General features: G+C 46.1%; 1 protein-coding gene across 1 annotated transcript in view; it reads left to right on the plus strand.

The window, feature by feature from the left end:
- The first annotated feature begins 5,067 nt into the window (after nt 1–5,067).
- Nucleotides 5,068–13,555, plus strand: part of chodl (chondrolectin) — a 31,062-nt gene continuing 22,574 nt past the window's right edge. The window contains exons 1-2 of the mRNA XM_041211838.1: nt 5,068–5,197; nt 10,385–10,703. Coding sequence (XP_041067772.1) covers nt 5,107–5,197; nt 10,385–10,703 — 410 coding nt within the window. The 5' untranslated portion in view covers nt 5,068–5,106. The remainder of the gene's footprint in view (nt 5,198–10,384; nt 10,704–13,555) is intronic.

Below are 13,555 nucleotides of genomic sequence, written 5' to 3' on the forward strand. Positions count from 1 at the left end.
CATCTCCCACTTGTCTGCCCATTCCACCAGCCTGTCTATGTCCTCTTGAGTCTATCCCTACCCTCCTCACAGGTCACAATACTTCCAAGTTTTGTGTCATCTGCAAATTTTGCAGTTGTGTCCCGCACACCCAAATCTACGTCATTGCTACAGATCAAGACAAGCAATGGTTCATCCTTTAAAATAAACACCCATCAAATTATGGCTTAGGTACTCTAGTTGCTGTGATATGGTCCCTGCAACTCCATGATATGAGCTCTGACCTGTGGGAGTCGCTTATACCTTACTCATAGAATCAAGCAGGACAGGAGAAAGCTGCGTGATCTATCGGTCTCTGTCAGCTCTCTCCCAACTCCCTGGAAGAGATATCCAATTCTACTCTCCTTCTTTCCCCATAGCTCTGCTCTTCCTTTCCTGAGGATTGTGACTTTATGTTCAGGATACAGTTCTATTACTATTGACTGCGATATGAACAGATGAAGAGATACCAAGGTTTATTCAGTTCAATTTCTACCATGCTGATTATTTTATGGTACAGTAATGGAATTGTTGACCAATTATAGCATACAATCCCTATCCATTACCTAGAACAGACCCAGATATAAGGAGAGGGAACTCCCAGTAGTTGTTTAGCTTTGGAAACCATAGTCCCAATGGTTCGATTTTTCACCCAAGCAGCCATTCCTAATGCACAAACTTTGCAATGAGCTGTGCTACCATGATGGAAGAAGACTGTGCCCTTTTCTCAGCTAATGCTGTTACACTCCTAAAAATTCCCAATAGATATCCCAATAGGAATCAGGAGCAGGGAAACCTGGCTGATTTATTTTTCCTTCCCTGGATCAGGGTGACTAAGACCAGTTGCATCAGGCCTAACTGAGCTCACCAAATTAAATCCGCAGCAGGACTTGAATTTGGATCCTCCCCAGATGGAAAGGATCAGCAGGTTTGGAAGATGGGGAATAGAGAAGGCTATTCTGCCTGCTCAGCATTGAGATTGGCAGATTTTTGTAAGATAAGGAGAGAATCTATCTCTACTTGGAGAGGCAAGGTTTGATCAGGGATAGTCAGCCTGGCTTTGTCAGAGGGAGGTCATGCCTAACAAATTTGATTGCATTTTTTGAGGAGCTGACCAGGTGTGTAGATGAGGGTAGTGCGGTTGATGTAGTTTATATGGATTTCAGCAAAGCCTTTGACAAGGTCCCACATGGGAGACTTATAAAGAAGGCAAAAATACATGGGATGCAGGGTAATTTGATAAGGTGGATTCAAAATTGGCTTAGTTTTAGGAGACAGAGGATGATGACAGAAGGATGCTTTAGTGACTGGAAGCCAGTGTCCAGTGGCGTACCACAGGGATCTGTGCTTGGTCCCCTATTATTTGTCATTTATATAAACAACATAGATGACTATGTGGGGGGTAGGATTAGTAAGTTTGCGGATGACACAAAGATTGGCTGGTTGATTAACAGTGAAGTTGAGTGTCTTGGGCTACAGGAAGATATAGATGATATGGCCAAATGGGCAGATAAGTGGGGAGGTTATGTTGGAGTTGTATAGAACCTTGGTGTGGCCACAGCTGGAGTACTGTGTGCAGTTCTGGTCACCACATTATCGGAAGGAGAGGTGCAGTGGAGATTCACCAGGGTGTTGCCTGGGATAAAATATTTAAGTTATGAAGAGAGGTTGGATAAACGTAGGTTGTTTTCATTGGAGTAGAGAAGACTGAGGGGGCGACCTGATCGAGGTATACAAGATTATGAGGGGCACGGACAGGGTGGATAGAGAGCAGCTGTTCCCCTTAGTTGAAGGGTCAGTCACAAGGAGGCATAAGGTCAAGGTGAGGAGCAGGAGGTTTAGGGGGCGATGGGAGGAAAAACTTTTTACCCAGAGGGTGGTGACGGTCTGGAATGCGCTGCCTGGGAGGGTGGTGGAGGCGGGTTGCCTCACATCCTTTAAAAAGTGCCAGGATGAGCATTTGGCACATCATAACATTCAAGGCTATCGGCCAAGTGCTGGTAAATGGGATTAGGTAGGTAGATCAGGTATTTCTCATGTGTCGGTGCAGATTTGATGGGCCAAAGGGCTTCTTCTGCACTGTGTGATTCTGTGATTCTGTAATAGTATCTAAGGATGCAGAGTGAAGACAGGTAAATGAAGTTGAGATAAAAGTAAGAGTCATACAGACTTGAAACGTTAACTCTGTTTCTCTCTCCATAGATGCTTTTAGGCCTGCTGAGTTTTTCCAGCAGTTTCTGTTTTAATTTTATTTTAAATGAAGCTGATGTTCTGATCAGTCTTGATCTAAATGAATGTTGGAACAGAATCAAGGGCTTTCGCCCATTCCTGTCTTCCTAAATTGAAAAAATATATATACAATCATCTCAAGAGGTCCAAGAGCACCATACAGCCAATGAAGTATTTTTTTGAAGTGTAGCCACTATTATAATACAGAAAACACAGCAGCCATTTGATGCACAGCAAGCTCCCATGAGCAGTGACATGATAAATGAGCAGGTAATTTCTTTTAGTGATATTGGTTGAGGGTCAGGATACTGGTGAGAGTTCCCCTGCTCTCCATCAAATAGTACGATGAAATCTTTTACATTCATCTGGGAGGACAAAAGAGGTCTTGGTTTGTTGTCTTAACCAAAGGGCAGCAGCTCTGACAGTGCAGCATTCCCTCAGTACTGCACTGGGAGTGTCAGCCTGCGTTATGTGTCCTAATCTCTGGAGGCGGTCTACAAACCCATAACCTCCTGACTAACAGGCAAGAGTGGGCTACCCACTGAGTGAAAGCCAAGGTTGACACAGCTGACAATTGGACAGAATGACAAAAGATCCCCATTCCCTAAAAACTGGTTGTAGTTTTACAAAAATCTGATTATTTTTATGTTCACTTTCCTCCTGCTGCTGAACCATGAATGACCTGATTTATCAATTCAATTTCACAACTTACCACAGCCCCATAACCTCACTGCCTCCTAGTTTTTTTATTTTATTTATGGCATATGGGCATCACAGGCTAGGCCAGCACTCATTGTCCATGCTCTTGAGAAGGTGGTGATGAGCTGCCTTCTTGAACCCGCTGCAGTCAGTCCATGTGGTGTCGGTACACCCACAATGCTGTTAGGGAGGGAGTTCCAGGATTTTGACCCAGTGACAGTGAAGGATATATTTCCACGTCAGGATGGTGAGTGGCTTGGAGGGGAACTTCCAGGTGGTGGCGTTTCCAACTATCTGCTGCCCTTGTCCTTCTAGGTGGTAGCGGTCGTGGATGTGGAAGGTGTTTGCAAAATCCGAGAACTCCCCCCCCCCTTAACAGCATTGTAGGTTTATCTACTCAGAAAGGCAGCTCGCCACCACCTTCTCAAGGGCAATTGGGCAATAAATTCAGGCCCAGCCAGCGAGCACTCATATCCCATAAGAGTGGATGACTCCCCAGTACTGAACCCGCCGAAACTTTTGTAAATACCCACTGGGCAGAAAAATGATAAGTTGGCAAGCAATGGAATGAAAAAGGAAGCAGCTTAAAAGTGTAGGAGTGAAAATTGGGGGGGGTAATCATAGAATGATACAGCACAGGGGGTGACCATTCAGCCCATCGGCCTGTGCCAGCTCTCTGAAAGACTATTAGACCCACTCTCCTGTTTTCCCCATAGCCTTATCTTTTTTTAAAAAAAAAACTCTTCAAATGTATATCAGGCATTTATCCAATTGTCTCTTGAGAATTAGCCTGGAATTTGTTTCTACCAGCCTTTCAAGCAGATCAGAACGACCCAGTGTGTAAAACAAACTCTCATATCTCCCCTTTCCCTATTCCTTTTTGTTTTTGGCCAGTTATGTTAAACCTGCCTCCTCTGGCCACTGACCCTCCCGCCAGTGGTAAGAGTTTCCAAGCACTCTGTCAGAGCGCCTCGTGATTTTGAACAAGAGTTAATAAAGTAACCAAAAAAAAATATAAAAAATAAAGTTTGTCCTTTGTAAACTGAATGCGGCTACAGCTTCTGCTGGCCCCACGGCAGGCTGGGGGCCTGGCAGTGGACAGGCGGATGATGATGTGCGATCTGTGATCCTTGTCTTCTAGTATAAAGACTCGGCGCACAGCCCACCCTGGGTTCCCGCAACACGCCCCTCTGACAGCGCTAGAAAAGGCGGGGGAGGGGAGAGGAGAAGAGGAGAGAAAAGGCAGCAACCCTGTTTGGAGGCTGAAGTCAAGCCTGGGATCGACGTCAACTTGCGGCGGCTTCCCGACATTGAATCCGCTCCCTGTGCCTCATCCGCGCGGACCCTCAATCCGCTTTGCAGTTTTGCTGAGCTGCCAATCGAAGTTGCTTTTGTCTTTGTTTGCAAGCATATCCTCCTTTTCAGGTTGCGGGAAACCCGCTCTTTGCTTTGCAAGGAACGCCGATTTTGCGTCTGTTGGCGCTGCTGCATTGAATTGCACTGCGCCCCTTTTTTTTCCCTGGAGTTCTCGGAGTTGCACTGCGCCCCTTTTTTCCTGGAGTTCTCGGAGTTGCACTGCGCCCCTTTTTTTCCTGGAGTTCTCGGAGTTACATTGCGCCCCTTTTTCCTGGAGTTCTCTGAGTTACATTGCGCCCCTTTTTCCTGGAGTTCTCGGAGTGGGAGTTCTCTGAGTTACATTCGCCCCTTTTTCCTGGAGTTCTCTGAGTTAATTGCGCCCCTTTTTCCTGGAGTTCTCGGAGTGGCACTGCACCCCTTTTTCCTGGAGCTCTCTGAGTTACATTGCGCCCCTTTTTCCTGGAGTTCTCTGGGTTACATTGCGCCCCTTTTTCCTGGAGTTCTCTGAGTTACATTGCGCCCCTTTTTTCCTGGAGTTCTCGGAGTTGCATTGAGCCCCTTTTTTCCTGGAGTTCTCGGAGTTGCATTGAGCCCCTTTTTTCCTGGAGTTCTCTGAGTTACATTGCGCCCCTTTTTCCTGGAGTTCTCTGAGTTACATTGAGCCCCTTTTTTACCCGGAGTTCTCTGAGTTGCATTGCGCCCCTTTTTTACCCGGAGTTCTCGGAGTTGCATTGCGCCCCTTTTTTTTTACCCGGAGTTGCATTGCGCCCCTTTTTGCGGTCCCCGCTCCGGCTCGGTGCCCCGATGCACCTTCTCCAGGCGCTGTCCAGTCGGATGTTGGTGCTGGTGCTGAGCGGAATCCTGGGCAGCTGCTCCGGCACTCGGGTTTTGAGCGGTGAGTCAAGTGCTATCGTCGTCCAGTTAATGTGGCTGCATATTTACAAGGCTTAGACTCGGGGTCTGAGTGAGTTTCAGTCTGCGGGGGTTAAAGTGGAGCAAAGGGTAATACCCCAGAGAGGCTTCCCACTGAACTCTCGCCCCCCACCTTCTCCCACTCAGTTTGAACGTGTATGACTTTTGGGCATCCAGTTGAATGCTGCGTGTGCCTGAGTCTCTTTTTAAATTGTCTGTATTTCGGTTAGAGTGACTTACTCTGGGGTAGATGTCAGCTGTGGACAGGCGCCGGGCAGGAAGGTCACGGATTCAAGCCCCACTCCAGAAACTGGAGCGCAGGATCCAGATGACACTCCCACTTCAGTACTGAGCAAGTGCTGGACTGTCGAAGGTGCCATCCTTGAGATGAGATGCTAAACCGAGGCCCCAAAAGATCCCGTGGCATTTTAAAGGGAAGGGGAGTTCTCACTAGTACCCTGGCTAAAATTAATCCCTCAGTCGTGTAAAACGCAGACTGTCTTGCCATTATTGGATTACTGTTAGTAATCTTGCAGTGCATAAATTTGCTATTGTTGTGATCAAAATTACAACAGTGACTGCGCTTCAAAAGTACTTCATTGAATGTGAAGCACTTTGGGGCATTCTGGGGTGTGAATGTAAGTCCTGTCTTTAATGTTTTGAGGTTATTGCTGAGAACAATGAAACTCAACTGTCAGCAAGATAATTGGAAAGTCACAGGTGTGTACTTGGAATATTGCTAGCTATGTGTAACTGATCATTTGCCCCTCTTTGTGTGTGTATGCATCTATATGTGTGTATCTTATCTCTGTTTGCATGGAGTAACAACCCTATTTCTATCTGTCTATGTCACTCTTGTGTGTATATGACTATCTAGATATGTGTATCCACAGTTCTTGCCATCAGTGTCTGAGTGTGTGTTTCTCTATCCCATTATATGTGTGCATTTCTGTCTGTTACTGTGTCTGTATGTGCATGTGTCAATGTATGTATAAGAGATTGTGTGTGTGTGTGTGTGTGTATGTGACCAATATGTGTGCATTTTTTCACTGCCATTATCTGTGCATGTATGCGTGTGTGAGTGTGAGTCTGTGTATGTGCATGTGTGTGTGTGTGTGGGTGTGTCTATCCCACTCCATTTCTCTCTGCCCCTATTTGGGTCTGTAAGTCTTTGTGTGTGAGACAATGTATGTATGTATCCGACTATACGTTTGTGCATTTCTTTTTGTCACCTGGGGCTGTGTATGTGTGTGTTTAGGTATGTGTGTGTCTCAACCCAAAAATGTGTATATTTCTTTCACTCTCTGGGTGTATGTATGTAAGAGAGGCAGTGTGTTGTGTGTGTGTTTGTCTATCCTCCTAATATGTATGCACATTTCTCTCACTACCTGTCTGTGGGTGTATGTGTGAGTGAGTGTGTGAATGTGTCCATGGGTGTGTAAGCGTATATGCATTTTTATTCTACAATATGCATGTGCATTCCTGTTCTCTGACACTACCTCTGTGTGTTTGGGGGGTGTCTGTGTGTGTGTCTCTATCTTACTGTGGAGTATTTCTGTGTCCCACTTCGATATCTGTGTCATTATCCTGCTGTCTTTGTGTGTGTGTGTGTTAAGCACTGCAAACCTTACCCTTCCTAACCCCACGCCTTCTCAAAACAGTCAATGGTTTTGTGTGTGGTTCACTTCTCTCATTTTCTCCTGCTTTCACTCTCATCCACTTCTTTGTTGATTTTTTATCAGTGAGGTGTATGGTACCATATAAAAGACTTTACAATCCACACCCTCTGTCCCTTGTTTATCCTCAGTAGTCCCCTCCTGATTGAGAACAGTAGCTGTTTGGTTCAGGGTATATTGTAAGTTGTACATTCGCTTGTCACAAATCAATAATGTGCAAATATTTCAGCTGAATAAAAAAACACCTCGGCTGTCAATGACTTATGTGGGGAAAATAATATAGGTTTAAAATGATTGTAATGTTCCATTAGTTCATATTTGGATATATCTAAAGGTCTCATTTTCTGCTGGCAACTTAAAAAATCTAGTCACTGTAAAAGGTACTTTAGCAATTTGACATTTATATCACAGTGTTCCTGACTTTACAGTTCTTTAATGGCTAGTTCTGAGCATTGACAGAGTAGTTATGAAGTTGGCTGCGGTACACAGAGTAACTCATCCTGAAATATAGCATGTCATATTCGCCAGTAATGGAACAGTAAAGAGCTGGGCTGTATTGCTAGGGAAGATCTCTGGCTCAGTTCTGTGCTGAGTCAGCCGATTTAAACTGGGGCCAATACTTGAGCTGTAACAGTTAGTCTTAGTCACCACCTAGGTCCCTGCTCCTGCTGCAAAAGGCCTTGGACATTTTCTGGAGGACAGATTGGTCAATGCTGCTGGTATCTCTTCATCCTAGTGTCTGGACAGGAATTTGTAAAATTGTTCTTAAAGTGCTTTGGGCATTGAATCCTGCCAACCTCGCCTGGTCCCAGCCTAAATGTGACTCCAATCTCACACCATTGTACCTGATGTCCTAACTGCCCTCTGAAGTGGCTTTGCAAGTCACTCGGCCATATTAAATCATTACAAGCATGAAGTGCGGACTGCCACCTTCATTTAGCCAGCAGGGATGGACAATAAATGAATTAGGGCAGTGGGATCTTTAAAACTCACCCGAGAGGGCAGCTAGGGCCCCTGTTTTAACATCTCACTCAAGGGACAGCAGTTTTGACAGTGCAGCACTCCCTCAGTATGGCACTGAATGTTCAGCCTTGATTACATGTCCAGGCCTGCAGAGTGAGAATACGAGACACAACATTCTGACTCAGAGTGAGAACCCACCTACCACCTAAAGATAACTCTTTGACCAAGCTTTTAGTCCCTCCTCCATCTATATTGACCTTTGGCTCAGCAACCATTCATGTTAGGTCCTGTTCCTGTGGAGCCACCTTGAAGCCCATTCCCATGTTAAAAACGCTATATAAATGCTGGTTGCTGTTGGAATAATCTAATTTTCTCAGCTGATGATGCGGTACTGAGGGTGTGAGAGCGGGGAGAGTTGTAGGAGTAGTTACGTTCCCAGGCTAATGATCAGCCTAGATTTCTGCTCCTGATCATTATCCGGTTAGTCCTCTTAGAAAATGCATGTTAAGTCAGACAGTGTAGCTGCCATGACAAAGTAATTGATCATGAAATATAACGCACCAGTAATTGCATACTAACGCTGAGCTGTACAATCCTCTGTGTTGAGTTAGCTGATCTCTCCCGAAACCACACGATATCGAGAGGGTGAAGGTAAAGATGGGACAGAACAGGACTTGGTTGACTAAGGTTGCTCATGAATAATCTGCAGTCCCTCGCCTTTTAGACTCAGACACGGATGCCTCGATGTCCATTGAGGACATAAAGATATACTGCGCAAAGCTTCCTCCATACTGTCCCCTCAAACATTCCCAGGACAGGCGCAACACGGGTTAGATACATAGTGAAGCTCCCTCTGTGGGGGTGGGTTAGCTCAGTTGGCTAGCTACTAGAGAGGTAAAGCATGATGCCAGTGGCTTGGTTTCAATCACTGTGCCAGCTGTGGTACTTCATGGAAGGCAGCTTCCTTGCCTTGCCCCACACTAGATGTTAAGTGGTACCCCTCAACCTATATAACCACTAATCTCTCTGTAACAGAAAGAAATGCCAGTGGCCTCTCATGGACTATGGCTAAGTGAGTTGCCTTACCCAAAGTTCCTTTTACGCTATCTTACCAAACACTCCCAGGACAGGTACAGCACGGGGTTAGATACAGAGTAAAGCTCCCTCTACACTGTCCCCATCAAACATTCCCAGGACAGGTACAGCACGGGGTTAGATACAGAGTAAAGCTCCCTCTACACTGTCTTCATCAAACACTCCCAGGGCAGGTACAGCATGGGCTTAGGTACAGAGTAAAGCTCCCTCTACACTGTCCCCATCAAACACTCCCAGGGCAGGTACAACATGGGCTTAGGTACAGAGTAAAGCTCTCTCTACACTAACCCCCAGCAAAAACAAAGTGTAGTTATAGCTTACTTGATGTGCCAGAGAGCTAACTCCATGTCAGAACAAAGGCTGGCATTCTCCAAAACTGAAGGAAGTAGATATAGTGGAGAAACTGGCAGCTGTGAATGGAGATGGGCACTGTCACCTGTATACTGGCACAGATAGACACAGCCTAATTAATTGTGGCAGGATCACAAAAATAAAGAATCTGCATTTATATAGCACCTTTTACAAGCTTAGGATGTCCCACAAAATCACTTTTATAAACAATTATTTGAAGTGTAGTCACCGCTGTAATGTAGGGACACAGCATCCAGTTCACACACAGCAAGATCCCACAATGGCAACATGGCAATGAATGGATAATAGTGATAGTGGTCAGGACATGAGGGAGAACTCCACTGCTATTCTTTGAAATAGTGGCTGTGGGATATTTTGCATCCACCTGATAGATCAGACGGGGTTTCAGTTTGGTGTCTCATAAGTTCTCTTGTCTATTGTGAAGACGGAAGCCATTATCATTGATCTCGCTGTCACAAACTCCATTCCTTATCAACAAACACCATCCTTCTCTCCGGCAACTGTCTGAATCCCAGTCGATTTTGAAATTCTGATCCTTGTTTTCTCTCTCTCGCTGCTCTCTATCTCATTAACCTCTTCCAACCCAACACCCTCTGAGCTATCCACACTTCTTGAATTCTCTCTTGAATATCCTCGATTTTAATCATTCTACTTTGGTAGGCAAAGCAGGAACACCCTCCTTAAATCTCTCCGCCTCTCCTTCCTACTTTAAGACCTTCCTTAAGACCCACCTCTTTCCCTGGCCTAATACCTTTTTCTGTGGCTTGCTGTAAAATTGATAACACTCCTGTGTGGAGCCTTGGAACTGTGAACTATGCCAAAGTTGCTATATAAATGGAAGTTGTTAATGCTACTGACAGTGCAGCACTCTGTCTGTACTGCACAGGGAGTGACAGCCTGGATTTTGTGTTCAAGTCTCTGGAGATTAAACCCTTTCGTACCCGCAGGCGAGAATGCTACCGCCTGAGTTACAGGCCGGAGCTCAGTTCATAGAAACAGCATTTTGTTTTTTTTGCTTTGCACTGAGAGGAGGCTTGTGAGGTGGGACTCGTCTTTTCTTGCAGGTCAGACTGTGTGCTATGGCGGATCAGAGTACCCCTGCTACAAGATCGCCTACTTTCAGGACCTGAGCAGGCGCATTGGCTTCGAGGAGGCGAGTCAGGCCTGTGAGATGGACGGCGGTACCCTGGTCAGCATCCGCTCAGCCGCCGAGCAAAGGCTGATCGAGAGCCTCCTGCAGGACCTCACCAAATCGGGCTCTGGGCTCTCGGATGGAGATTTCTGGATTGGATTGAGGAGGAGCGGCGAGGGACAGTCGCACAACACGTTCAGTGGCTGCCCCGCCCTCTACAGGTGGACCGATGGAAGTGCAGCAAAGTTCAGGTAAAGGCAGCCCTGCTTCACTGCGCTTGGGATGTCTCACCCCCATTGTGCCTTTTTGCATCCTTCTATTGCTGCTCAGTCGATGCCTGAAAAAGATACTTTAATTGCAGAACCATACAGCACTGGAGGAGGCCATTCTGCCCATCGTGCTTGGGCCAGCTCTTCGAAGAGCTTTCCAATTAGTCTCACTTGTCTGCTTTATTCCCACAGCCCTACCAATTTTACCATTTCAGTTATGTATTCAATCCCCTGTTTCCACCAGAATTCAGGCAGCGCATTCCAGATCATGACAACTTGCTGTGTTTTTTTTTAAAAAAGTCTCCTAGTCTCCCCCTCTGGTTCTTTAGCCAACTATCCCAAACCTGTGCCCTCTAGTTACCGACCCTCCTGCCAGTGGGAACCATTTCTCCTCATTGACTGTCACAAATCCCTTCATGGTTTCAAACAGCTGGCATTTTGTTGTGTAGTTGGGATCCTGTGAAATCTGTGCCTTTGGGCCAGGTCCTCCCTTTATGTTCAGCCAGTGACAGAGTCACAGGTGCCAAGAAACAGCTGGTGTAAGGTTCTGCTGGGATAATGTTTGCTGATGGGGAATTGGGGTCCCAGCTCAATCAAACCACCCCACAACTGGCTAAAGATGGAATAACATCAAGGGGCGAGGGGGGGTGGGGGGGGGGGGGTGGGGGACATTGTCACTGAATTGCCAGGATAACGTGTGGCGTTGAGGAATGAATTGGCTGACCTTGGGGAGAGAAGGTTGGTGCCTGCATTTCCCAACCAGGATTGCCCTGAAGTCTCTGGACATGAAAAACTAACCTCCAGGCACTGCTGTGGGCAAACCCAGGAGAAAGTCATGGGGCCGTTAACACAAAAACAGTCCTTTTAAAAATAAAATCTTTCAATGCTCTTGTTTTTTATTTATTAGTAAGAAATGTAAGATGCGGGTTTCAATACTGATTGATAGAAGTCAAGACTCATCCGATTGGATAACAAAGAGCCTATTCGATTTCTGATTGGTGTGGGCATCACAGGAATGGACGTGCCTGCTTGGAGGCAGGTGGTCATGTGATGACACCGCCAGGGACATGCCCACCCCAGAGTTGGTAACCCTAGTGCTGGGTCTGATGTTGCCACCTCTAGAGGCCTCATGACTGAGCTGCTGCAGTGATACCAGCAATAAGTGCGCAGACAGTGTCCTCTGGTGGTGAAGAGCAGATATGTCAGCACTCTACACTGAGCGCCAAAGGTCCTTAATAAGTGTATGCACCACTTATTGATCATCTTTATATAATTAGCCCTTTCACACCAAGAGCAGTCTCCTTAAGAGGCAATTAGGGGCTCCTGGTGATTTTATGGATTTTACTTTATGATTTTTTTTTAATAGCCAATGGTGTTGCTCTGTGCTGAATATGGGTTTAAACAAAATGTTAAGATCAGGCTCAGCTCCATTGCTCTGGACTCCTTCACCAGAGGAAATAGCTTCTCTGTTAACTCGTTTGATCATTTTAAACACTTCAAACAATCTTCCAAACTTAGAAGGTCTGGTCTATACAATCTGTCCTCATAAATCCAATAGGGAATTCACAAGAAACTTCTTGAACCAAAAATTGGTGAGAATGTGGAACTTGTGATGCTTTTTAATTCTTTCACAGATTGTGGGTGTCCCTGGCTGGGCCAGCATTTTTATTGCCCATCCCTAATCACCCTTGAGAAGGTGGTGGTGAGTCACCTTCTTGAACCGCTGCAGTCCATGTGGTGTAGGTACACCCACAGCGCTGTTAGGGAGGGAGTTCCAGGATTTTGACTCAGCGACAGTGAAGGAACGGTGATAGATTTCCAAGTCAGGATGGTGAGTGGGGCTTGGAAGGGAAATTCCAGGTGGTGGCATTCCCATCTATCTGCTGCCCTTGTCCTTCTAGATGGTAGTGGTCGTGGGTTTGGAAGGTGTTGTCTAAGGAGCCTTGGTGAGTTCCTGCAGTGCATCTTGTAGATGGTACACACACTGCTGCTGTTCGTCAGGGATGGAGGGAGTGAATGTGGTGGATGGGGTGCCAGTTAAGTGGACAGCTTTGTCCTGGATGGTATCAATCTTCTTTAGTGTTGTGGGAGCTGCACTCATCCAGGCAAGTGGGGAGCATTCTATCACACTCTGACTTGTGCCTTGTAGATGGTGGACAGGCTTTGGGAATTCAGGAGGTGAGTTACTTGTTGCAGGATTCCCAGCCTCTGATCTGCTCTTGTAGCCACAGTATTTATGGCTAGTCCAGTTCAGTTTCTGGTCAATTGTAACCCCCAGAATGTTGATAGTGGGCAATTCAGCGATGGTAATACTGTTGAATGTCAAGGGGAGATGGTTAGATTCCTTAGTTGTCTGGCACTGCTGTGACATGAATGTTACTGTCTTTTAGTCACAACATCACTCTGGTGAAAAAGCGAATGAGCCTTGCTTGAAGAATAGGAATGTCATAGGAGCATTCAACTCCCTGAGCCCTTTCCATCATTCAGTGAGATCATGTCTGATCTGTATCTTAACTCCAACCACCTGCCTTGAGTCCATATTACTTAATACTATTATCCAACAAAATCAATGTCACATTTAAATCTGTTAATCGAACTACCATCTATTGCTTTTTGTTGGAGCAAGTTCCACACTGAGTATGTGGCAAGTGGGGAGTATTCCAGCACACTCTTGACAGGGAGTCAGGAGGTGAGTTACGGTCTGCAGGATTCCCAGCCTCTGACCTGCTCTTGCAGCCACAGTGTTCATCTGGCTGGTCCAGTTCATTTCCTGGTCAATGACAGAGTACTTCCTGACTTCCCTCCTGAATGACTTGGCTCTGGTGGCCTCCTTC

The sequence above is a fragment of the Carcharodon carcharias genome, chromosome 18 (genome assembly GCF_017639515.1).
Source record: "Carcharodon carcharias isolate sCarCar2 chromosome 18, sCarCar2.pri, whole genome shotgun sequence".
Taxonomy (NCBI): Eukaryota; Metazoa; Chordata; class Chondrichthyes; order Lamniformes; family Lamnidae; genus Carcharodon; species Carcharodon carcharias.